At 38.5% G+C, this 26,759-nt stretch overlaps 1 protein-coding gene, 1 non-coding gene and 1 pseudogene across 4 annotated transcripts in view; 1 reads left to right on the top strand and 2 right to left on the bottom strand.

Annotated features, from left to right (window-relative positions):
• The window catches only part of ABCB4 (ATP-binding cassette, sub-family B (MDR/TAP), member 4), a 60,656-nt gene that overhangs the window by 22,335 nt on the left and 11,562 nt on the right, over positions 1–26,759 (top strand). For 2 of the 3 annotated variants that reach the window (XM_008589402.1, XM_008589395.1), the window contains exons 10-22: positions 1,255–1,365; positions 1,585–1,710; positions 3,817–4,020; positions 4,384–4,554; positions 6,226–6,384; positions 8,211–8,387; positions 11,509–11,655; positions 13,444–13,548; positions 15,245–15,322; positions 17,092–17,175; positions 18,427–18,630; positions 20,791–20,891; positions 22,533–22,673. In XM_008589402.1, the coding sequence (XP_008587624.1) occupies positions 1,255–1,365; positions 1,585–1,710; positions 3,817–4,020; positions 4,384–4,554; positions 6,226–6,384; positions 8,211–8,387; positions 11,509–11,655; positions 13,444–13,548; positions 15,245–15,322; positions 17,092–17,175; positions 18,427–18,630; positions 20,791–20,891; positions 22,533–22,673 (1,808 nt within the window). The remainder of the gene's footprint in view (positions 1–1,254; positions 1,366–1,584; positions 1,711–3,816; positions 4,021–4,383; positions 4,555–6,225; positions 6,385–8,210; positions 8,388–11,508; positions 11,656–13,443; positions 13,549–15,244; positions 15,323–17,091; positions 17,176–18,426; positions 18,631–20,790; positions 20,892–22,532; positions 22,674–26,759) is intronic. The other variant, XM_008589410.1, reaches the window with a different exon arrangement.
• Positions 24,164–24,238, bottom strand: TRNAI-GAU. The gene has a single exon. It is a non-coding gene; the product is annotated as a tRNA-Ile (tRNA).
• LOC103604832 lies at positions 24,272–24,726 on the bottom strand (annotated as a pseudogene).

Below are 26,759 nucleotides of genomic sequence, written 5' to 3'. Positions count from 1 at the left end.
TAATGATATGAAATTAATGACTTCCTCTTGGTAATGAAGGAAATGAAATGCCTCTTATTAATATTTCTAAAAGTTTATCTTTAGGTAATTAATAACATTGATCTCATTTTGGAAAAGTACATCTGCACTAGTGTATTTTTATTATAGTGCAGAACAAGGATGTTTCTCTTCCTAGTTTCCCTCTTTTTCTATTTCATATTGTAGCCAGACAGAGAATATTATGATTTCTATATTGGATGGGGAGAGATAAATTATTAGTAGTACAAAAACTGACAATACATTTGGCTGTGGGTTGCCCTCCACAAAAGTGTTCACTGCATGCTTGATATGATTTTGAATCAACTATATTAAATAAGTTGAATAACTACAGTGAAAAAGAAAATAGTTTTGACATACTAAAGTATGTTACTCCATTTAAACGGGTAAAATGCAAAGTAGATAACTGAAATTTGTTAATTTAATCCAAGCAACACCTCCTGTTCCATTGATCCAAGTCAAAAGAAAATTGCTCAGCTTTTGGATATATTGAAAGTTTACATTGTTCCTAAAGAACTTTGCTATAATCAATCAGTCAGTCAGTCTCCCCATCTTAATCCATTACATTTATTGTTTGGGAATAAGCTAGTTTTCACTAAATCCTAAAATACCTGAATATATCAATTATAGTAGGTTTTTGCTTTTAAAGTTTATAAATATGTGTATCTGACCACTTAGAAAATTTATGAGGATATACCAAAAACTTAAAGTGAAATATTATATGAAATGAAATGAATATTCCTTATGTACTTTTCAATAAAAGCCTGTTTTCTGAAAAGGAATATTTTTTTTTTTTTTTTTTTTTTTTGTCTTTTTGTCTTTTTCCGTGTCCGGCAATGGATCGCAACCCTCAGTGTTGCCCCCGTACCGGACCGGGGACCGGGGACCGGCAACGGGATTGCAACCCTCGGTGTTGCTCCCGCGCCTCGCTCAGCCAGTGAGCGGGAACCGGTCTGTATGTGGGATCCGAACCCTCAGGTGGGAGCGCTGCCGCGCTTCCCAAGCGGCGCACTTATCCAGTGCGCCACCGGGCCAGCCCTGAAAAGGAATATTTTCTTAAACAACACATACACATATAATCTTCACGTTGGGTTCTGTCTCATATGATAGAGATTGTGCCATTCCAGGTCATATTTTTGAAAGTTATTGAACTCTATTCCTTTAAAATGCAATTGTTTGTCCTGTGATGGAATAGTCATTGAATTCTGTTTTATTTAGAATCCTAAAATTGACAGTTTTTCAGAGAGAGGAAACAAACCAGACAACATCAAAGGGAATTTGGAGTTCCGTGATGTTCATTTTTCTTATCCATCTCGAGCTAATGTTAAGGTACTGTAAGTAATATTTATTGGAATTTCTAACTCAGGTTGATTATTTAATCATCTTAAACAATAAATTCTCTGTTATTTTGAAATTTCTGTACTTTTTCCTTTTAGGGTTATTTTTCTTATTTGATACATTTTTTTCCCCAAATATCAAATCGGATTGCATTACTCCCTTTTAAGGAGTTTGTTGTGAAGTGTGTTCTTTTCCTCTTTTCCCTCACAGATCTTGAAGGGCCTCAACCTGAAGGTGCAGAGTGGACAGATGGTGGCTCTGGTTGGGAGCAGTGGCTGTGGGAAAAGCACAACGGTTCAGCTGATACAGAGACTCTATGACCCTGACGAGGGTACGGTAAGTGGGAAGACCCATGTTCTCCAAAGTGGGAAGCTGGGTACAAATTGGCTCTTTGAAATTGTTTTTTTTCAGTAACAAATTTGCATGTGAATCCAGTTTTGGGAAAAGGGCTACAGAATTGCAATGCATCTGGATAATGCATTCATATCCTTGGGCTGTTTTAACAAATGTATTCACTAAAAGACATAAAAGCCACAGAAGCTAGATAATGCTCTCTTCTGTTCCAACCAAGCTTTTCATAACCCACTAAATTTCTGGAAAACAGTCATCCAAACTACTGAGATGATTACTTTCAGTGAGTTATTGGATTTGGTCCAATATATTCCATATAGAAATTGTCAGCAACCTGTTGATCAGAGTTACCAGATATCTTAGGACAGCAGTTAAATCCATAAAAGGCAGTTGAGTTTTCTTAAACTTTGGAATATCTAAAGGGGAAAGTGGGACAGTCTTAAGAAACTTAAGTCTCTTTACAAACTTCTGGGAACATAAGGGACAGTAATAGCCTAGGGTTAATTTTTTTTTGCCTTTTAAAAATTTCGTTATAAATTCAAACTTATAGAAAAGTTGCAAGCAGGGAAGTCACACATACCCTTCACCCAGATTTACTAATTGTTTATATTTTGACCCACTTGCTTATTATCCTTTCTTTCTGTGTGTATGTATGTGTGTGTGGGTATAATACACACACGTTTCAGAATATATTTCCTAAGAAAGATGTTCTCTTACATAACCACAAAACAATGATCAAAATCAGGAAATTTAAAATTAATGCAATACTAGTCCCAGTCTGTATTCAGAATTTCCTCAGTTGTTCCAACTTTAGGAGATTAAGTTTACCTGATATTAAAATGTATTATATTTCAACAATTGTGGAAATAGAAGATTACAAGATAAAAAGAAAACCAAAAACCATAAAAAGGCATTGGGATAGAACAGAAATCTCCAGAATGAATGCAAAGTTTTCTAGGATACATGAAATTATTTATTTATTTAACTCAATAAAATTAATAAATATTCTTGGAAAAATCTGGTATTACTATGGAGGAACCTATTAGGCCCATCTTCATTGACTAACAGAAACTCTAGATTGATTCAAGTGTAAATATTTTTATTTTTAAAAAAGAATCTAGTAAAATACCAACCATTGAGAATGAGTAAGTGATCTAAAAATATCTTTTATTATTATTATTGGGGTAATACATATTTTTTAGAAAATATGTCAGCAGCAAAAAAAATCTTCAGAAATTCTGTAACTCAGAAATATTCACTAAGTTCATGATTTAACAATTTTCTTAACACTTAAGTAATGAAGAAATGCCCAGTGATATAGTTGATATAGTTGATTAGTGCAGCTGTTAATGGAAAACAGTGTGGAGGTTGCTCAAACAACTACAGATAGAACTGCCATATGATTCAGCAGTTCCACTGCTGGGTGTTCACCCAAAGGAATGGAAATCATCATGTGGAAGGGATACCTGCACTGCCATGTTTATCGCAGCTCTATTTACAAGAGCTAAGAGTTGGAACCAACCTAAATGTCCATCGATGGATGACTAGATAAGGAAAACGTAGTATATATACATAATGGAATACTAATCTGCCATAAAAAGGAATGAAATTCTGCCATTTGCAGCAACATGAATGAACTTAGAGAAAATTATGTTAAGTGAAATAAGCCAGGCACAGAAAGAGAAATACCACATGTCCTCACTCATAACTGGGAGCTGAAAAAAAATAAAATAAAAATATACAAAAAAAGAAAAAAGAAAGATACAACAATCACAATAATGCATTGAACTTTCAAAAGGAGATTACATTGTGTAATGATAAATATAGTAATAAAAAAAAAGAAAAAATAGCTTATGGAGAATAATCCATCCATGAAAAAACTGTATATAAGAAAATAAATATCAGAAAAGAGCATAAACGTTTTATTTTTATTCTTGCTTATGGCCATTTAGTTCCAATTCTCATTTCTAACTGCTAAAATAAGTTAAATATCAGTTAAGGCTTTTCCATAACGAGTTAGAATCATGATGCTTTAGATACAAAATGGTGTTAAATATTTAATATTTAATCTAAGATATTTCTTTCTTTCAGATTAACATTGATGGGCAGGATATTAGGACCTTTAACGTAAGATATCTGAGGGAAATAATTGGAGTGGTGAGTCAGGAGCCAGTGCTGTTTTCTACCACAATTGCTGAAAATATTCGTTATGGCCGTGAAAATGTAACCATGGATGAAATAAAGAGAGCTGTTAAAGAAGCCAACGCCTATGAGTTTATCATGAAATTACCACAGGCAAAGGCTCTGATAATGTAGTTGTCCTCAAAATTAGAATTTCACTTCATGGTACTGATTTCTTTCTTCAAAGGTTAAATTAGTAATGTTTGAGATGAAGGTTATCCAACTTTGCTAGGTAAGTCCCTTGAATCATTCCATTAGGGGCTTAAGAAGTATAGCCTGGTACATGAATAATATAAAACTTCATGCAGAATATATCTTAGTAGTTTTTATAATTCAGTATTCACTTATTTTCTTATAATTTATGATACATTACAATAGTCAAAATAAAGCTCCATGTTGTTTTCATGTATTTATGCAGACTTTCTAGCCTTTTTTATTTAAAATACTTCAAGAGCTCTTCCATCTTTTTTGTTGTAGAAATTTGACACCCTGGTTGGCGAGAGGGGGGCCCAGCTGAGTGGCGGACAGAAACAGAGAATCACCATCGCACGAGCCTTGGTCCGCAACCCCAAGATCCTCCTGCTGGACGAGGCCACATCAGCCTTGGACACAGAAAGTGAAGCTGAGGTACAGGCAGCTCTGGATAAGGTCAGTAGACCCTAAATACCTGAAAGACCAGCAAAGTGAAACTTGATTGCTAATTTTTGCCAATGGTTTGTGAGTCTAGACTGAGAAATATAAATGGTCAAATGAAGCCATCTCACAGGGCTTGATTGATTTCTCCCTTCTATCAGGTGACACTCTGCATAGAGAGGTGAAGGGTCCTGGCTTGCCTTGCCCATGGTGGAGGGAGCTCCGATCTAGGCCTGTGTGAAGAGCCATTTACCTTTGTTTTTTTCCTTGCACATGGGCTATTGCTTTGATCAAAAGTAGTTGTTTTAAAATATATCAAGAAAAATCTGTTTACGTAGATGCTGGTCCAGCTGAAAAATAGTTCAAATACTTAACCCTATTTTGTGGGCAGTAACATCCTCTTCATCTGTTCACCAAGGTGAATGGATGCTTCTCTGGAAATAAGGTTTGACTTGTGTGTTTGTCTAAGCATATAAATAAGCAACACATTTCAAGGATGGTGAGCTCATGTGTCCGCCTCAGATATTTCTAAGTCTCTTCCCAGCATCTTTACCAAACTGAAGCTTCACAGGAAGAAGCTTGTCTTGTCATACTTTTGGGGCTTAAAGCTGATATTATCTGTAACAACAAGACAATATAAATACCAGAGTTAGATGACACCATATAAATAAGTTCCAAAGACATAAATACCATAAATATGTTTGACTTAAGAAAGTTTAGTGATAAATGTGCAAGTTCCTTAACAGATTCTATCCAAACTACCTCTAATTTTAGAGATAAGCTGTTAAGAACATTATTTTCTCTGGAAAACTTGTATCTGAATCCTAATTTAACTCAACTGCCTTGTATGCTATAAACTGTAATTAATCAATGCTTCCTGGTTTATCAGATTAGTATCTTGGCTTATTTTATGTAATTTAATTTAATAATAATTAATGAAACAATAATAATTATTTCTCACAAATTCTTGCACTGAATTATATTTCTTTCATGTACATTAAGTCCTAGTATTAAAGAACCAGAATATAATACCTATGAGACTGGTATTTGGTTGGTTAGTCAGAAATGACTTAAAGCAGGAAATCATAAAAATAATATGTGCATAAATTAAACCATTAATTTTAACTTAAAATATATAAATAGACATTCATGTATTAGCATAGACTTCTTAGGGTAAAGTTAGTGTGTAACCACCTGAAAAAAAAATAATGTAGTATTTCTAGTTCAGTCCTTACACTAAAATAAATCCAGATAAATCAATTGTGTTTAAGTAACTACAAAAGAGTAAAACCATTAAAAAGAGAGAGAGGTTAGAATGTAGCATTGATTTTTAGATATAAGCCCCAAAGAAGCATTCACAAAGATTTACTGGTATGGAAGTTGCCTGGTTTGGTCCACATGATAGGGCATCCAGGAAATATTTGATTACTTTAGCTTTATTTGATTTATGTAGCTATATTAATGACGATAATAGTGATAAGTAGTCTGGTTCAGAACTCAAGTCTGACTTGGACCTTTCATACAAGAATGATGCCTTTGCCCTCAACACAAGGAGATTGGGGGGTGTAAACTACTCCCTCATCAACCGTAAACAGCATCCCTCCCAGTGCTTAATTGTGCATGTTGGTTGACAGTGTGTCCTACTGTAACCCTGATGCACCACCTTTTTGTCCTTCTCCCCTTTAGGCCAGAGAAGGCCGGACCACCATTGTGATAGCTCACCGACTGTCTACAATCCGAAATGCAGATGTCATCGCTGGGTTTGAGGATGGAGTCATCACAGAGCAAGGAAGCCACAGCGAACTGATGAGGAGAGGGGGCGTGTACTTCAAACTTCACATGCAGGTATCTGTTTCCCAGGAATTTTTCCTGCTGTTTGTTCTTCAATATAGTATTCTTTAAATCATTAAAATATGATACTGCTAATACCATATTGAGAAATAAACTTCAGGAAGATGCCTAAAAGTGTGCATCTGAGACTTTAATTCAGAATCTGTGAAAGAATCTGTAAAAGAGATTGGGGGGATGGGCAGGGAGATAAAGGAAAGTGCCAAAAAACATCATGAATGTATTTCTTAGGACAAAGGTTATTATTTGCATGGGGAATATGTTCAAACTAACAAGTCCTTTCCACCATGAGATTAGGGGTGATCAGAGTGGTAGGAGTGAGAGGATGGCAGGATCTCCAGTGGGTGGGTGGGTGTGGGGGTCTCTTGAGATTTAAAATGCTTCCCAGATTATCCTAATAAGACCAACAGCAAGATTCCTGGCTCCAGGAATTGAAAAGTTTGGTTGTCTTTTTAAAAAAAAAAAATTCACTCTAGTTTAGTTCCTAAAACAGGTTGTGTTGATAATTACTGATTTTGGCCTTATTAAACAGGACATTTTATTGTGCCTAGTCACTTGAGCAACTTTGTAGAATATCCTAAAAATATTTTATTCCATGAATATGATTCTTACAGTTCCAAGCATATGTACACTTGCACACTTCCCCTCCCCCCACTAAGGAGAGAATTGATCACTGGGGTGGATTGTGAGTCAGAGAAGGACTGCAAGAAAGGAGGAAGGTGACCGCACTCAGCCTGCTGGCAAAAGCAGTGTTGTCTCCTGTGGGTAGTGACCCGGCCCTTTGATTCAGCTTTCTTTGTAACTTTGAAAATGAGCCCTCAGTAATGTTTCTATTTATTCTTTTTCCCTTTCATGGTGGTCATGACTTGTTCTCTGGATTCTTGAATATTGAGGAAATGACTGTACACCTTCTGGATTATGGAAAATTTGTCTTTTAGAAATTTTCAGAAAGTACTCTTGTACTCTAATTCTCATATTTTTATTTTTATTTATTTTTTTAACATTTTAAATTAATTTATTAATTAACATTTGTTGTTTTGACCTTTGTGAACAATTTCACAAATCCATTTGTTTTTTTATTAAAATTTTGGAACTTCAGTTTAAAGCTATAAACTTAAAGTTTGTCAGGAAACTGTACCTATTAAGGTTTTTTTTTTTAATTTATTATTATTTTTTTTATTTTGTCAATATACAATGTGGTTGATTATTATGTCCCATCACCGAAACCTCCCTCCCTCCTCCCTCTCCCCCCTCCCACCCAAGAATGTCCTTTCCGTTTGCTTGTTGTAACACCTTCAAAGAAATTGTAGTTGTTATATCTTCTCCCCCCCCTGTTTTTGTGTGTGTGTGTGTGTGTGTGTGAGTGAATTTATTTGTGTACTTTAGCTCCCACCAATAAGTGAGAACATGTGGTATTTCTTTTTCTCTGCCTGACTCGTTTCACTTAATATTATTCTCTCAAGGTCCATCCATGTTGTTGCAAATGGCAGTATTTCATTTATTTTTATAGCTGAGTAATATTCCATTGTGTAATTTTTATAGCTGAGTAGTATTCCATTGTGTAGATATACCACATTTTCCGTATCCACTCATCCGATGATGGACAATTGAATTTAACCTTTCTGTCATTATGAACCTTTTTTACTTCTGTGTGTTGATATGCTTCTTTACAGTTTTCCATCTAACCTTGATGGAGAAGATGTTATAAAATCTGCAAATCTTGACACATGTAATATTCAAAATTGTTTTATAGTTCTAAACTGGGAGGTTACATCCATCTGGACACACACACACAGTTTAACCTTTTTTTTTTTTTCTTTCAGACATCAGGAAACCAGATCCAGTCAGAAGAATCTCAAGTAGAACTAAATGATGAAAAGGCTATCACTGGTATAGCCCCAAATGGCTGGAAATCTCGCATATTTAGAAATTCTACTAGTAAAAGCCTTAGAAATTCACAAATGCATCAGAACGGGCTTGATGTAGATACCAATGAACTTGTAAGTTGTTTTTCGCTTAAAGTCTTTTACTTTATAGTTTTGCTGTTGAAATTCTTAGCCTTGCAAATATTTCTCAGGCACAGATGAGTCCTACTAGGAGCCATACTTGTCTTAAAAAAAAGGGAATTTCAAATTTTAAACATACTTGAGAGTTAATTGAAATCTATTCTAATTATAAATGAATTCCAATATAAAAAAATTCCAAAAATGTATTCTTTGTGCTGATATGCTTAATTTTTAAAAATTAAGTATTCCATTGAAAATTTTAATTCTGTTAAAATTAAATATTCCATTCATCTTTGGGATCTAAAGATAATAAAGCTAGCCCCAAATAAGAAGCCCTAATATTTGCATTCTCTATTAGGTAGGAGTACATTTGATTGCCTATGCTAGGAAACCCAGAATACTTTCAGTTTAAGCAAATTAAGAGTTTTCATTTCTCTTTCACATAAAAAAAGTCTTAGAGATGAAAAACCCAGGGCTGGAATGGCAGCTCCACAGTCACATTGGACTCAGGCTCTTTTCTTCTTTGTCTTCACTATCCTGGAAAGTGGCTTCCAGCCTCAAGGTCACTTCATGACCTAGGATGGCTCCTGAAGCTCTAGGGACCACATCCATGTTCCAAGCAGCAGGAAGAAACAAATGGATTTTCCAGAAATCCCATACAATTCTTTTACTTATAAGTCATTTGCCATAACTTAATTTCATGGCATATAAGGGAGTGCAGAAAATTGAATCTTTTTCTTATGTGCACTGACACTCAGAATTAGATTGGAATTCTCTTACTAAGAATAAGGGGAGAATGTCCAGAAATAACAAAATTTTATATTCATGTTCCTCACCTAGAAACTTTTATTATTATTATTAATTCAAATTAACAAATAATCTTATAATAGAGAGGGAGTCTGTCTTAGTCAGTTTTGTGCTACTACAACAGAATACCTGAGACTGGGTAATTTATAAAGAACAGAAGTTTATTTCCTAACAGTTCTAGAGGCTGGGAAGTCTAAGACCATGGCACTGGCATGTGGTGAGAGCCTTCTGGCTGCATCATAGCCTGGTGGGAGGCATCACATGGGTGGGAGAGAGCAAGAAGAGGCCAAACTCATCCTTTTATAAGGAACCCACTCCTGCAATAATGGCATTAATCCATTCATGAGGGTGGTGCTCCCAAGACCCAAACACCTCCCAACACTGCTACATTGGGGATCAAGTTTCCAACACATGAATTTTGGGGGACACATTCAAACCATAACAGAATCTATTCCAAAAAAAGAGATTTTCTTATTTCAAGATATGGTTTTGATACATTTGGATGTTATTTGTTGATAAAGGCTTAAAGGCTGAGTTTATTTTTCCTCTTGTATTGGCCCAAGGAATCTAATCTTACTGAGGGTTCATGACATCTGTTTTTTTCTACCCACGATATTATTTACTGCAGAAGGCTCTCTTAGAGGTCTTAATCTTGATAAATTTATAGAAAGAAGAATAACAGTTATACTGTTGTAGAGCTTCATTATCATAAGTGAGATAAACAATTTCCCCCTTTTGGGCTATGGAATTCATTGCCTCGTTTATTTTGAGTATTTTGCTAAATCTTTAGTGTCAAGTATTTTAGAAAGCACTCTGTTGAAGAAATGTGCAGAGAAGGAAGGGAGCAAAAATTGTCAAAGTCAACAAGATTATCCTAAGTACCATCATATAGGGATAAACAATGTGCTGAAGAAGAGGTAGAAATTAACTCTGACTAGAGAGACCTGTGACCTGTTTGTGGGTATTGAAAACCAGCAATCTGAGGAAAAGTTTCATTTCTCATGCTGGAGACCACCATTTTAAGATAATGTTAACTAGGGAGAGGAAAAACAACAACAACAACAAAACACCCTAAAATACAGAGAAAGTGAATAATTTGAAGGCAGAGGACAGAGTAGAACTTATTTCTACATACTGTGTTTTGTAGAGACACAAATATAACCTATGTAAAATGACCTTAAAGCTATGGGATTCCTGGGCCGGCCCGTGGCTCACTTGGTAGAGTGCGGTGCTGATAACACCAAGGCCACGGGTTCGGATCCCATATAGGGATGGCCGGTTCACTCACTGGCTGAGCGTGGTGCTGACAACACCAAGTCAAGGGTTAAGATCCCCTTACCCGTCATTTTTAAAAAAAAAAAAAAAAAAAAAAAAAGCTATGGGATTCCATAGCCACCTTTGTCTCTAGTTTAATGTTAAACTGTTTCTGCAGACAGAATATTCTTCTTTATGAGATCTGAATCATTTATGCTTGACCAGGCATCTAGTTCAACATTTTCTATCTTATGAGATAGAAATGAGAATCTTATGTGCAAAGAATTGGGTTAATTCTTAGGAATATAAGGACATGTTTCTCGCCTTTAAAAAAGAAAAACAATTCTCATTCTAGAGAAGGAGAAAGGTAAACAAAATAAGTCCAAAAAGTCACACAACAAGCTAAGCTATAAAGTAAGAGAAATCATCACAGGGAACAGTGATCAAAGAAAAGGGGCTTAATTTGGTTTTGTAAGTTGGGAACATGTCACAGAAAAGGCAGCACTGGGCAGGGCTCTGGGGAGGAGACCACACCCATGTTCTCTGGTTAGCAATGGTATCCTACACTTGTAAGGACGTTTATCCATCTAGTGACATGCGTTGTCTCATCTCGCCCTTTACATCATCCCTGTGAGAGAGGTAGGACTGCAGCATCATACAGTGGAAGAGAAAACTGCAGCTCAGCTCATGTGGCCCAGCCATGACTGTCATTCTGACACAGGGTAGTGTCAGTCCAGAGCTGGCACTTGGATTCTGGGGCATTTTGTGCCCAGATCCTGCTACCTCTCAATCTGCCAAGGCTAAAATAGAGATGGCCTGGTCAGACCATAAAGACTGCTTCTTGGGTGAACAACTCATACTCGGCCTGTGCTCTGTAATCAGTGGACGTTGTTAACATTTTGTAACAGGCTGTCCTACTCTCTAGTAGTTTGCTGGTCATTCTGTCCACTTAGCTTGGAAGTTCCTGGAGGACAACACCATGCTTTTTTTATGGCTGCAAACTCCGGTAACTGTTGTGTCAATGCCAGTTTGTCCTGATATTTATATGTTCTAGGATGCAAATGTGCCACCAGTGTCTTTCCTGAAGGTCCTGAAACTGAATAAAACAGAATGGCCCTACTTTGTGGTGGGAACAGTCTGTGCCATTGTAAACGGGGCACTGCAGCCAGCATTTTCAGTCATCTTCTCTGAGATGATGGCGGTAAGTTTGAAAGCATCGCATAACAGCTTGAATTAAATCATCAACTGCTCCTCGCCCCAACCTCACCAACTGGCTCCATTCTGGGGTTAAGCAACCTCAAATTAAACCAAGCCAAAGTTCTTAATTCCATTTTCAGGAAAACTGAGAGAGAAAAGAAAAGTAGCCTTTGAACCATTGCAGGTTATGATATTAGTGAATTATAAAATGTGAAATCACTAAAGAAGGCCTTCTAATTAGCTGTCTTCTTTGGATGATACTGGTGTCGGAAAATAACCCCATCCTGTTTGTGGAGAGGAGCCGGGCCATGTCTCACAGGGAGGTGGGAGTAGGGTAGAGGGGAGGGAGAGTTCAAGGCATAGTGTTTAATAAGAGTCCAGGCTCTGGGAATAGACTGGCCTCTCCATTGAAAAGCTCTGCAGTCTTGGGGGCAAGATGCTTTTCCTCTCTGTACCTCAGTTTCTTCATCTATAAAGTAAACCTACCTCATAGGATGGCTGATGATTAAAACATGATATAGGTAACTATATGGAAAGCATTTAAGAGTGTCTGCCTCATAGTAAATATTCAAAAAGTGATAGTTACAACATTACTATTTTAGTGATCCTCCCAAGACTTGGAGAGTTTCAGACTAAGAAAGAAAACTCATACTATCCAGTCATTAAATTCATTGGGAGATTTTATAAGTAGTTTTCAGAAATCTAAGTCTCCATCAAATCCAGACTTTATATTGTATAACTATTGGATGAATTATCCTCCATCGCGTAAACGTTTATTATTCTTTGACAGTGGACATTGGTTTATGATTAAGACCACAAGCCCCCAAAATGAATAAATTAGAAAGGACTCTCCAAATCTTTTTAAATTTCAGAATAAAGCAATCCACAGCTCCTCTGCAATTCCTTTTTAAAAATTTTTTGGTGGCTGGCTCTTAGGGGGATACGGACTTATGACCTTAGTGTTGTAAGGCTGTGCTCTAACCAACTGAGCTAACTGGCCAGGCTTCCCTCGCAATTCAAGAGCTATGTGGACTGCGTTTATATTTTGGAGAATCTCCTGTATATCAAGTGCCATTCTAGGCACTGAAGATATAGTGGTATGCAAAATAAACCAAGTCGTGCCCTCAAACAGTATACTTTCTATCGGGGCAGACACACAACACACAAACAAAAAGACAAATGTGTAATGTGTCAAGGGATAACAAGTATTTTAAAAGCAAGATAGGGAAATAGAGGGGTGGGAGATGGGGGTTTCAGGCAGGATGGTTAGGGGAGGCCTCTCTGGGTAGAGGCCCGATGGAATGAGGGGTGGAGGCCTGGGCATGGGGCAGGAAGGAGACAGGCAGAGGGAACAGGAGGAGCAGAGTACGAGGAACAAACTCTTACACGAGCAGCCACCCACAATCCGTATGCAGTGTTTCAGCCCGTGTTAGTAACCATATAGTCCTCAACCTCACAGGGCCAGAAACTAGAATAGAGGTTACCAGGGGCTGGGGAGGGGGCACTGCAGAGTCATTGTTTAGTGGGTACAAAATTTCATTTGAGGAAAATAAAAAATTCTGGAATGGGTGGTGGGGAAGATTGCACATGAGGTGAATGTAATTAATGTCACTAGAATTGTACACCTAAAAATAGTGAAAACAGTAAATTTTGTTACGTATATTTTACCACCAAAAAACCCACATATTCAAAGCTTAATTTTAGAAATATGACACTCAAGCTATTCTTTACAGGGGAATAAACAAGGATGGATGGCGTAATGCGAGCGGGCATTTTGAACGTTCTTTTGCAGATTTTTGGACCAGGGGATGATGCAGTGAAGCAGCAGAAGTGCAACATGTTCTCGTTGCTTTTTTTAGGTCTGGGAATTATTTCTTTTTTCACTTTCTTCCTTCAGGTAGGTACCCATGATTTGCCCATCTCATCAAGTCTATAATTCGAGAAATTAATTAAAACCTAATGGAGGGGCTGGTCAGTTAGCTCAGTTGGTTATAGCATGGAGCTGATAACACCAAGGTTCAGGGTTCAAGCCCTGTACTGGCCAGCCACCAAAAATAAACAAATAAATAAATGCAAAACCCAAAATACCTAATGGAGCTTCCGAATACTTAGACCGAAATGAATTGCAAACACAATTGGCACTCTTTTATCCGACTGAGCTAACTGGCCAGCCCTACAAGGCTCTTTCAGACGGCAGACTCCTTAACAGGAGGAACTGTGACTTCCCTGTGTGCTAAATTATACTATGTTACAAGGTGGCCCTTCGCAAACATTCATTACCAAGGTAAAAAGAGAGTTGAGTTCACGAGAGAACATAAGAACCACTTAAATTCAACTGCTTGCAAACTGGAAAACTCAGGACAATAGCATTCTCTTTTGGTTGTTACTCTTTACACGGTATCAAGTAACTTCTATGATCTTTTCCTGCTTCATCAATGAGCTATTTGAAAGAACATACATTTTGCATTTAGATATTGTAGACCTGGCCAAAATGAACCAGTCAAATTTGCTCTAATTGTGCTTTCCTACCTACTTAGAACTTTACCAAATTTCTTTTACCTCATTAACCCAGTGGACACCACACAGGCATTTCAAATACAAATCATTAAATCAGCAAAATACATATTCTAGTCACGCCCGACATGCTTCTCTTGTAATCATTGTTGAACCAATGGTAAAAGTAAGCCAAGCTTTTTATTGAGAAATCATTGCCCTGCTAATGGCAACTCAGTAATCTGATCCAGCCCCAAGCCCTGCCATGTTAGGGGGTAGAGCTAGTTACGAAAATGTGTTCCAGGCACTGCAGTGGGCTGGTGCATAGAACCGAGGTGCCAGTAGCACTCTGCCGGCCATGGAAGGAGCTGAGGGCAGGCTGGTGCTGTAGGAGGAACACCTGGGGCAGACTTGGCCTGCGCATTGTTGCCCATCCTCCTGGCTTAGTAAAGAGTTCCAGTGTTACTCCCCAGCGTGTCCTCTGAGCATGCCCATCCCAGCACTTACCGCATGGCTGGAGGCCCACCCATCCCAGGTGCTCCAGAAGCAAGCCCAGCTCTGGACATCTGGGCTACTGTCCAGTTTGGATGTAGGAATTAGAAGGACAAAAAATCTCAAGGAGGAAGATGTGAGTGCAAGTGGAGCTATGACAGACAGGGAAACAGCAAACTCATCTGGAGCTTGATTCTAAGGACACCCTCCCTTTAGTGCACCAAAATGTATCCCTGTGTAGAATTTTGTTACTTCTGTTTTCAACTGTTTTACTGAAAGTCTTAGGAACACACAGAATTGTAGTTAAATACACTATCTTTGTCACTGAGATGTTGTCCTTGAAAGTTTTGAAAAATAAACCTACTTAGAATAGTTAAGAAGCCAGTACTGGACACTTTTAAGGTTTTGGGTCTTGTGATTCTAATGCATAGTAATGATTCTGCAGTATGTGAATTTTAAGTTGGGACTCTGAATTAGTATTTGGTCCTAGATTTTCGTTACTTGAATAGTTGATTAACAGAAATAATGTGAAATCAACGTGAATATATGCACATGTGTCAGAATACTAGTGATGATCACAAAGGACAATGGCCATTTTTCTCAACCAGGGCTTCACATTCGGGAAAGCTGGCGAGATCCTCACCACAAGGCTGCGGTCCCTGGCTTTTAAAGCAATGCTAAGACAGGTAGGTGGGTGTACTGGAGAATGCCTTAGGGTTTTTCAGATTTCTTTCATTTTAAGTCTATTCCTTTTCTTATTGGTATGAGGATGTGCACTTCCCCCCCCCCCCCCGCGTATTCATGCAAGGATTGGTCACGGTCCCGCAAATTGTCCAAAGACCTCTCAGGGTTTTCATGGAAGTGAAAATTAGGCTTAATTTCGGTAGCTTTTTTGGCTTATTCTGTACCTTTCTCTATCCATGTGATCACTATCATTTCAAGGACTTGTGTGTCTTCTCTGGATCCTACGTAGGCCCTGGTGAATGCTTTCAGACTCCAGGATACCTTTAAGCAAAAAAAGGTAGTTGGTAGCATTCATGTTTGTGCACCACAACCACACTAACTGTAGATTTTCCCAAATGTTGATAATTGAGTTTTGTTCCTGTCTTATTTGAGCTCTGTTTTTACATCAATTCATGTGTTAATTCATTCAAATATTAGTTACTATGTACCAGACAGTGTGCTGGTAGCTAGGACTATAAAATCTGTTATCTCCTTCCTTGATAAGTTCATGTTCTAGTGCAGGACATGTGGGAAAATGTGCACATGAATTCTTATTTTTATAGAGAAGGCCTAAGAGAGGGCCAGGGTAGTATTCATCCAGTTGACAGGATTTAATACATTCCTGTTCACAAAAGGGCACAGAGCAGATAGTATATTTTGAGCAAATATGTTTACAAACCTTTTTTTAGTATCTTTTAAATTCTCTTATATAGGGAAAATTATTTATTTATTTATTTTTGGCAGCTAGCCATTATGGGGATCCGAACCCTTGACCTTGGTGTAACCAAGCTAACTGGCCAGCCTGGGAAAATTATTTTATACGAAAGTGAAAGATGCTGTGGATGAGTAGCTTATAATTAAAATCAAATCAAGACACAGGGATGGCCGATGAGCTCAGTTGATTAGAACATGGTGTTATAGGGCCGGCCCGGTGGCGCACTGGATAAGTGCGCCGCTTGGGAAGCGCTGCGGCGCTCCCGCCCGAGGGTTCGGATCCCACATACAGACCGGTTCCCGCTCACTGGCTGAGCGAGGCGCGGGGGCAACGCCGAGGGTTGCAATCCCGTTGCCGGTCCCCGGTCCGGTACGGGGGCAACACTGAGGGTTGCGATCCGTTGCCGGACACGGAAAAAGACAAAAGACAAAAAAAAAAAAAGAACATGGTGTTATAACACCAACATCAAGGGTTCAGATCCCTGTACTGACCAGTTGCAAAAAAAAAAAAAAAAAATCTATGACACACTCTTTTAAACTTTGTTTAATAAAACAAAAGCATGCTGAGAAGCCAGGTCTCATTTTCGCCTGTCTAGAATTTACCAGAAAAGCATGTACAACACAGCTCCACTGTCCTTTATGGAGAAAACACCATATCAGGGCAGAAGTGTCTGTAGTGCAAGTTGTGATGATGGAGTGGATAGAACGCCCACGAGGGTCCCCAACCTCAGGCAAAGCTGTTGGGGAGCATGGCTGCCACTCAATGCACCCTGCTCCCACCCCAGGCCAGAGACGTTCTTCCTGTCACCGCAGAATGGCCCAGGAGCTGGGTCCTGGTGGACTCTGGAGGGGGGTGTGCTCAGAGCAGGGCCAGCCTCTACAATGCATGTGAGGTCTCCCCTGAACTTCACCACGCAAGTTTAGTTACTTCCTCAGCTTTGGAGATTTGGGAGGTTTCATCTGATTTCTTTGATTGTTTTAATTTTGAACTAATTTAGAGGTGTGTTTTGTGCCGTAGGACATGAGCTGGTTTGATGATCATAAAAACAATACTGGTGCACTTTCTACAAGACTTGCCACAGATGCCGCCCAAGTCCAAGGAGTATGTAGACTGCACTCTACTATTATTTTTCTTTAACTTGGTTTGAATAAACATATGTCATAGCTGCATCCCTTAAGATGCTTTCAGCTAAAAACAGCAGAAAACCCGACTCAAACCGGCCTACACAATAAAAGAGAGGTTCTTAGACTTCGGGGTTGGTAGATCCACTGGCTCAGAAATCACTAGTTTCTGTCTGTGTGGCTCTAGCTTCCATCCTCAGCCTTGGCTTCATCTCAAGGCTTGTTCCCCTGTCGTCATAGGATGGCTGCCAGTAGCAACAACAGCTACAAGCTTCCTTGTTTCCCAGACAGTGAAAGAGTGCACGCCTGTACCTCAGCCCCCACACAAAAGCCCTTCCTTCCCTTCAATCTGATTTGGGCTCATTTGGGTCACATGCCCAACCCTGATCCAGTGATGGTCCCCAGGGCAAGGCTGTGCCCCACCTTTGAAGCTGAGGTTGGTGACTCTGAAACTCGCTGCTTCCACACAGTGGAGGAGAGGGGAGGATGGACACCAGGCAGTCAACTGCAATGTCCACCACAATGACCCACGTTTTCTGAGCTGTACCAACACGAATTCATCCTTATACGTGCTTTGTGGTGGATATGTGTACACTTTGTAACAGGTGGTCTCTAGGAAATGCATAAATTTCCCTCTTTTCTTAAAAATTTTACTTGTTTATGGGATACAGTGTGTTGTTTCAGTACATGCATACATTGTATAATGATCCAATCAGGTTACTTAGCATATTCATCACCTAAACATTTATAATTTCTTTGTGGTGATAACATTCAAGATCCTCTTTCCTAGCTATCTTGAACTATACAATACTATATTATTAGCTATAGTCACCCTAGAACACCGGAACTTATTCTTCCTATATCCTGTTACACTTTTGAAGCAAATGCTCTTTAAAATTACAGGAGTACATTGGGATTAGTTTCCTCTTTGAATGTTGCCTTCATGAAAAAGTGCATGCCCCCCCCCTCCCCACCCGTCCACAAAGCAGAGCAGTGGGTTCCTTGTTCATAGAGTTAAGTCGTGTGGGCAGCCAGAGGAATGCGTGCTTAAAGGCATGACAAAGAGCCTGGAAAGCCTCTGAGTTAAGTGCAGGTGTCGAGTTTATTGTAAAGAACGTGAGCGATGTTAGCACAGGCACAGAACCCTCAGTTTTGGACCAGAGAAGCTTGAGGCTGGAGCTCGTGGATTTGGAATTTAAAATCCAGCTGCTGTATTCTTTTTCTCTTTCAGGCCACAGGAACCAGGTTGGCTTTAATTGCACAGAATACTGCTAATCTTGGAACTGGTATTATCATATCATTTATCTATGGTTGGCAATTAACCCTTTTGCTGTTATCAGTTGTTCCAATTATTGCTATATCAGGAATTGTTGAAATGAAAATGTTGGCAGGAAATGCCAAAAGAGATAAGAAAGAACTGGAAACTGCTGGAAAGGTAGGTCAAATAAGGCTTCAGTTAGTATAAGTGTTGTTTTTAGATGTTTTATTTGAATTACTTATCACAATATACATGTTTTAATAATTAAATGTGCTCACTACAGCTAATAATTGTCAATGTTGTGTATGAAATATTTTACTGTTAATTAATAATGCCTAGAACTTCAATATAAAATGATTAGTGTAAAACTTTAAGCCTATAGAAAGCACTTAACACGTGGTTATTATAAAGCATTTCTGAATTTTGTTTTTTTTTTTTAAAGGTGACCGGTAAGGGGATCTTAACCCTTGACTTGGTGTTGTCAGCACCACGCTCACCCAGTGAGCAAACCGGCCATCCCTATATGGGATCCGAACCTGTGGCCTTGGTGTTATCAGCACCGCACTCACCCAGTGAGCAAACCGGCCATCCCTATATGGGATCCGAACCTGTGGCCTTGGTGTTATCAGCACCGCACTCACCCAGTGAGCAAACCGGCCATCCCTATATGGGATCCGAACCTGTGGCCTTGGTGTTATCAGCACCGCACTCTCTGGAGTGAGCCTCAGGCCGGCCCGCATTTCTGAATTTTTAAAGTGCTTTTCATCTTTTATTTCATATCTCGATGCCATTGTTAGGACAAATGTCACCCCTGTTTTACAAATAAGAAGAAATTAAGGCATAGAATATAAACATTTTATTTACCACCGTGCCTGAATTTAAATGTTCAAGTGCAGATTATAGACATGAACGTAAATGTTTCATCCTTTATTGAAACATTAGGAGGTGAAACAGATAATGCATATAAATTGCGATATAGTTTCTACAGCACCACACTTTGCTGTCACAAACATTACTCCAACTGTGCCTTACTACAGTTATGAGAGGAGTGGGCAGATGACATCTATACAGGGAAGAAAGTGTCAGAGATTGAGTGACTTGCTCCAGAGGTGTGGCATTAAGGGGTGAGATCAGAATTCCAACCAAGCATGTAATTATATCTAATGAAACTCTTTCCCCTCCTCTCTTAACCGGCATCAGGGGCAGCGCTAGGCAGTGTTAGGATCACCCCCAGGTTTCAGTCAGAATGCTTCCTTCTTGTTTTCACCCTTCATCCTCTCCTGGAGTTGGAGCTCTCTAGGACAGCACACATTTCTCAGAGTTAGGGACCCCTGGGTCTCCAGAGTTCTTGAAGATTCTCTTGGCTGCTTGTGTGCTTAATTTAGGGCATAGCTTCCCTTACTTCTGTGTATCACACTAATGGCTGAAGAAATACCCTTTAGTTTTGTTTCCTTCTTTCCTTAACCCTGTGGCTTCCCACATTTCAGAAGGAAAAATGGTCTGTTAGATAGAATGAAAATAAACTTATTAGACAAGTTATGTGAAAGAAAACATCTTTAATCTAGTTAAGATAATAGTCTTAACCTATTAAAAATGGTTTATAACAGTAACAGTTGTCAGAATTTTGGCAAGAGTAGGGCAGTTAGACCTGAGAAGTATTGCAAACAAAACGAACAATTTCGGGTTTTTAGTTTTGGCCTTGCTGTTCACAGTGTGTGATGGTGGAGAAGATCCCCAGCTTCTCTGGTTCCCCAAATGGTGACATCAGACTCCACAAGGCCTCCCAGTTCAGACACTTGTCTCAGCCAGGAAAGCAAATCTGATTGTCCCTGGTTTAATCAGTCTCTAGTTGTTAACAGTTGGCATAACCTTCCCAGTAATGGGTGGACAGCTTCTCTAAGGAGTGTCCTTACGGAGGAAATAACTGGCACCTCCAATAGGCCCTTGAAAAATCACAGCCTAATCCTTTCTCCTAGGACCCTACCCTGTGAAGAAAGCCAGGCCACGAAGGGGCTGTAGTTAAGGCCAGCCACGAAACTGCCTGGTGGCAGGGCTGGGAATAGAGCCTGGCCACTGGTGCCCAGGCCACTGTTCCTGCCCTAAGCTGGCCAGCCTCCCTGGGTATACAAAGACTTGCTTTCCATATGTGTACTTAGCACAACCAGAGGGACAAGTTTGTCACTGAGCTGATCTTGAAGAACACATTTTGCCTTTTGCTTTTAATTGAAGGAATTTAAAACCTGTCGGGATACTTTTGACAGAGCCCCAGGGCTAATATTTTTCATTATTTCAGAAGTAAAAGGACCACTTCTCATGAAGGTCTGTTCTATGTTATAGATTGCAACAGAGGCAATAGAAAATATCAGGACAGTTGTGTCTTTGACCCAGGAAAGAAAATTTGAATCAATGTATGTCGAAAAATTGTATGGGCCTTACAGGTAATGAACCACATGATTGCTACTACAACCCTAGTGCTTTCCTAAGGCTGAATTACTGTCTCCAAAAGATAATAAAAACGTTGCTGCTCCAAACAATGATATAAGGATGACCTTTTTTTTTGATAATTATCTCTCTAAAAAGTAAGTAGCTTTCTGATGCAACTGGGCCACAGGTTTAGATGTTTATACCTCTTGTAAAACAATAAGATTAGGACGCCAAGAGCTAAAAGTCACAGAGGATTGCACAAGTGTGCAGGCACAATCATTAGTGCAGGCAACATAAATAACACACCTGGCTGATTCAGGATAAACATTCTCTTAAGGAATTGCTCAAATCTCATTTTCTTGGGAGTGCAGACTGAGCCAAAGATGAGACTTGTTATTTGGTATATTCCAGACTTGCTTTTTGACATATTCCATTTGTTCTCTGAACAAGATCCAACCTACTCTGAAGACGAAGACACATAGCGTGTTTCACTGGTTCACATTTGAGCAATTCAACAAACCCTTAGGGGAACTATTTGCCCCTTGTTTCCATTATGGCCTTTATGAATGAATATATTTTCACGTTAACAAAATGGAATACAACTTAGATCACAACTTTATAGACTGGAACAATAGTTTTGAACACTTGCAGATTTGAACAAGGATCCTAGACATTCTCAATTTATTCCATCTCAGTTTTGTTTACTTCATTTATACTAAAGAGCATGCTGCTGCATTTTTCTGCCCATTTGATGTTTGACATATAAATGTTTATGCACCATTTCCTATGACATTATGGTTTATTTGGAACTTCAAAGAGATTTAAGGAAGAATAGATAGCTGAAGGTAATTATTAATTTGGTTATAATTTAAAGATTCAATAGCACTGTAAATGCTATTAAGTATTATATGCTATGAAGTATTATAATACCATGCTCATAGCATATGAGTTCTGTCATCAAAACCAGTAATACTTTGAATTTTTCTTCTTGCCAAATGCCTTTCTTCTAATATAATAGTAAATAAACTATGGTTCTTTTGAAGGATTTAGAAGCCCAATATTGTATAGCATGAGGTCTAATTAGAAATAGTGCCAAACAAATTGTAAATGGGACCAGTTGGATCTGGCTTGGGGATGGACTTCTGGAGTGTTTCTGTATAAACTTCAGTGACCCAACTTTTGCGAATCTGAGACATGAATTTTGATGTAAGAGACTGCAACTAGTTACAGGAGACAAGATAAAATAGTATTAAAGAAATCACATTCAGATAATTCAACTAGTTCTAACTTTGACATCCTAGGTATTTTTGACAACCACCACCACATTTATATAATGGGGGTGGAATATCTGATTCATCAGATATTAACGTGTAATAATAATATCATTTGAGCAACCAATATGAGCTAGCTAGGCACTATGCTAGACATTTATATTGTTTTATTTAGTTCTCAAAACAATTATGCATTATGCTGATCATCTCCACTGTACAAATCAGAAAAATGATGCTTACAAGTTAAGTCATTTATCCAAACTAATATAACCAGAGGCAGAATTTAAACCCAGGTTAGCCAGACTTAGAAGCTGTGCTCTTTCCACTACACAGTGCTAAGGGAGGCTGAAGAGATTATTTTTAATATACTAACTTGCTTTTCAGGAATTCAGTGCAGAAGGCACACATCTACGGAATTACTTTTAATATCTCACAAGCATTTATGTATTTTTCCTATGCTGGTTGTTTTCGATTTGGTGCCTATCTCATTGTGAATGGATACATGCGCTTCAGAGATGTTATTCTGTAAGTAGCCCTAAAAATATTAAGGTTATTCTATAATAGGGTTTCAGTAGGCTTATGCAAAAGTTTGGAGTAGGAAAAAAAAAAAAAGACTCATTTGTTCAAAGATGAGGTCAGGGAGTTAAATTTACCATAGTCTTCATGGTGGCAAGCACAGAAATCTGATCTTGTCAATACTCCAAGTGCAAGTTAATCATCTGCGTGGACTAAAATTAACGAACCTCATTAAAATGACCATAAAGTGTAATTTTAGTTATTTTTATAACTCCATTCAGGAAGACAGCAGATTTTCTCATTGTAGAATGTAGGCAGAAATAAATCATATTAGAAAGTTGCTGGTGACCATGGACTTGAGATATTAGCTTGCCATTTATCTGTAACCAAAACATGGCCTTGACCCTGAGATGGGAATGCTTGACTCAAGTCTGCAAAGGCACTGTCCGCTAATCAGGCCTCAGATTGCCCTGCCAGCATTTGCCTCTCAGCCTCTCCTTTTTTCTTGGTTTCCAAGGCTAACCAATGGCCTTTCTGATTGATGCATTCTTCTTTTCAAAATATGCAAAATACATTCATTATTCTTTATTATATCTTTTTTATTTCTTAGCTGCCACTTATGAGTGAGGACATGTGATATTTCTCTTTCTGTGCCTGTCCTATTTCACTTAACATTTCACTTAGGTTGCTGTCTAGGCTTGAAAGAGGGAAGCCAGTATTTTTAACATCATTTGGCATGTTTCTGCTCTTGGGATGATTTTAAAGCAATAGTGAATGACCTTTTTTGAAACAGGGTCAAGATAAGAAAAATGAAAGTGATTAAGAGCTATTTTTTTGTTTTCATCCAAATTAAAATAACCATGGAAAAAAATGTATACACATAATCTTCATATCAATCAGGATCTCAGCAGGAAACAAATGGCACTGCAAATTTGCTAAAGGATCTATTTACAAAGGCTTAGGAAGTTAAGGTAAGCAGTACCCTGGAGAGCAGTTAACATCCCAGCAGTAGCCACTAGGAGCTGCAACAACACAAGCAATCTGACAAGAAAGAAGCCAAAGAAATGAACACCCTGACCTCCCTCTGCTCCAGCCCTCCTATCCTCCATTGTCATGGGCCAGAGGATAAGAAAATCTTTTAATGCAGTTCACGAATGTCAGCCTCCCAGGGCATGGAGTGAGATGGTACAAGGTAGAGATGAGTAGAGAACGGAAAGTGCTTTTGGAGGGACAAATGGAAACAGCAGCTGGGAATTACAACTTAGAGTACAACTTTTTTTATTGTCTAGAAAAATATCATTGAGAAAGTTAGCCCTGCTTTTTTTTTTTTTTTTTTAATCATTGAAATGTTAAATTCTGGATAATTAGGAGACAGATTTTTAATCTTTTGTTCTAAAACTAGATAACAGCTTGTACAGGGAAGCAGCCACATGGGGGTGGTTCATCACTATTTTTAAACAATTTTTTTTTAGTTCATGTCTTTTTTTTTTTTTGGTAACTGGCCAATAAAGGGATTCAAACCCTTGACCTTGGTGTTATCAGCACCACGCTCTAACCAACTGAGCTAACCAGGCAGCCCCTCATGTCTTTTATTAACTCAGACACAACTACATATATTCTGGTTTGTGGAAGCAATGTCAGACAACATTTGCCATAATAATGTCTGTCAAAGTGACCGGCCATAAAAACTCCAGCACTGCATTCATCTGAAGGGCACTCCCAACAAGGCAACTAATTTTGCCATTCTCATCCACCTTAGAGAATTTCAAAACAGCCAGCTTAACCTTCTTTCTCTTATGCTTATTCTTGGGAGTGGTGTAAGACTTCTTCCTTTTCTTAGCACTGCCATGAAGTCTCATCACAAGATGAAGCACGGGCCCCTTCTGAATGTTGCAGTCAGACAAAGTACGTCCATCTTCCAGTTGCTTGCCAGCAAAGATCAGTCTTGGCTGATCAGGAGGAATTCCTCCTTTCTCCTGGATCTTGGTCCCTATGTTTTCTACTGTATCTGGGGGTTCAGAATGATTGTCTTCCCAGCAAGGGTTTTTACTAAAATCTACATCTTGGTGGTGATTCCACCACAAATGGCAGATATGGAAGCTAAAACTTAATATTTTTTTTGGCAGCTGGCTGGTATGGGGAACCAAACCCTTGACCTTCGTGTTATAAGGCCATGCTCTAACCAACTGAGCTAACAGGGCAGCCCTAAAATTTACTTTTTGATAATTAACCTTATCATCAACTATTTAAGGGAGAGCCTTACTACACCACCATCCCCACCCCCACAGACTAGAAACAGATATTTCCCCCCTTTTTATCTATTTTTTATTGTAACACAGTTGATTGTACATGTAATTGTTTTTCATGTCCCTTTCCCAATTCATCCCTTACCCTTCCCTCCCCCTTTCCCACCTCTGGTGACCTCAGTTCTTTTCTCTCCTTTTGAAAATTCAATGTAGTATTGTGATTGTTGTATCTTTCTTTTTTATTTCTTAGCTCCCACTTATGAGTGAGAACATATGATATTTCTCTTTCTGTGCCTTATTTCACTTAACATGATTTTCTCTAAGTTCATCTATGTTACCTGAATGGCAGTACTTCATTCTTTTTTATGGCAGAGTAGTATTCCATTGTGAATATATACCACATTTACTTCATCCAGTTGTCCGACGATAGACATTCAGATTGGTTCCAACTCTTGACTATTGTAAATAGAGCTGCAATAAACATGGGGGTGCAGGTATCCCTTTGACATAATGATTTCCATTCCTTTGGGTATATACCCAGCAGCAGAATTGCTGGATAGTATCGTAGTTCTATCCATAGTTGTTGAGGAACCTCCATACTGTTTTTCATATTGGCTGTACCAATTTACAGTCGCACCAACAATGTAGGAAGGTTCCCTTTTCTCTGCATCCTCACCAGCATTTTAGAAACACATTTTAATATCTTAGATTTAGAAGTTCATGAGTTGAAAACAACAACAACAAAATTCTCCATTATTATTAGAGATTCCCCCCCCCCCCGACCCCCAACCCTACCCTCTTCCCCTCTTTCTCTGGGAAAGCTCTAGTGTCAGAAGTGAATTGCTTTGTGGAGATGTAGATCTCAGGATCTTTAGCCCTTCCTAAAAGTTGTTAGAATCAATATCCACTTTTTTTTCCTTTTTTTGGTGGCTGGCCAGTACAGGAATCCAAACTCATGACCTTGGAGTGGTAAGGCTGCACTCTAATCAACTGAGCTAACCAGCCAGCTTCAGTATGTATTTTTTAAAAAGCATTGTCAAAGGACAAAATAACAGCAAATTTAGTTAAAGATCTCAATTGGCTTTACTGAGATTCTAGAATCGGGTAACACTTCATTCCATAAAATAGAATAAGAGTTCCAATGAGCTGAGCAGAGGAGGTTGGTTAGTAGAAACAAAGAACAAAAAGCAGATTGGTCATTTCAAAGAAAATTTCCTTATAAGGTGGGGATGGGGGACAGAACAATAGAAAAATAACTGATTATTTAACATCAGGTTACTTCAGGTTACTTTTGTGTAAGAATTAAAACAGAGGAACTTCATTATTGTTATGCCTACTGAAGACTTAAACTGGTCTGTTGGGGAAATTGGCTGTTATCGCTCTCTCTCCTGATTTTTGGGAAGGTCAGATTACAACTTAGTATGGGTTTGGTGATGTGGAACTTTTAGCATGGGTGACTCAAAATGGATCACCCCTGCTAGGTCTGTTGGGGTCTGGTGCAGGAACTTAGTCCAAAACAGCCTCCTATAATTTTTATTTAACAGCATATAATTAGAAAATAGACCTTTAGTTTTAGAGAAGTGTTTTTTTTAGGGCAGTGTCAGTATTTTAATTGCAAAAGAAAAGCTATTTCTAGTAAAGGCTTATTGTCCCTAATAAAAATTTTTTAGCTGCAGTAATGATTATTATTATTTGGGTGGTAATATAGAAGAAATCACAAACTGGAAGTCAGGGCCATAGATTTATTTTTTATTTTTATTTTTTTTTTCCTTTAAATTTTTATTTTGTCAATATACAATGTGGTTGATTATTATGGCCCATCACCAATTCCTCCCTCCCTCCTCCTACT

The sequence above is a fragment of the Galeopterus variegatus genome, unplaced genomic scaffold, assembly GCF_000696425.1.
Source record: "Galeopterus variegatus unplaced genomic scaffold, G_variegatus-3.0.2 Scaffold136, whole genome shotgun sequence".
NCBI lineage: Eukaryota > Metazoa > Chordata > Mammalia > Dermoptera > Cynocephalidae > Galeopterus > Galeopterus variegatus.
Note: the sequence above shows the minus strand (reverse complement) of the source record. Positions and strands in the feature narration are given on the sequence as shown.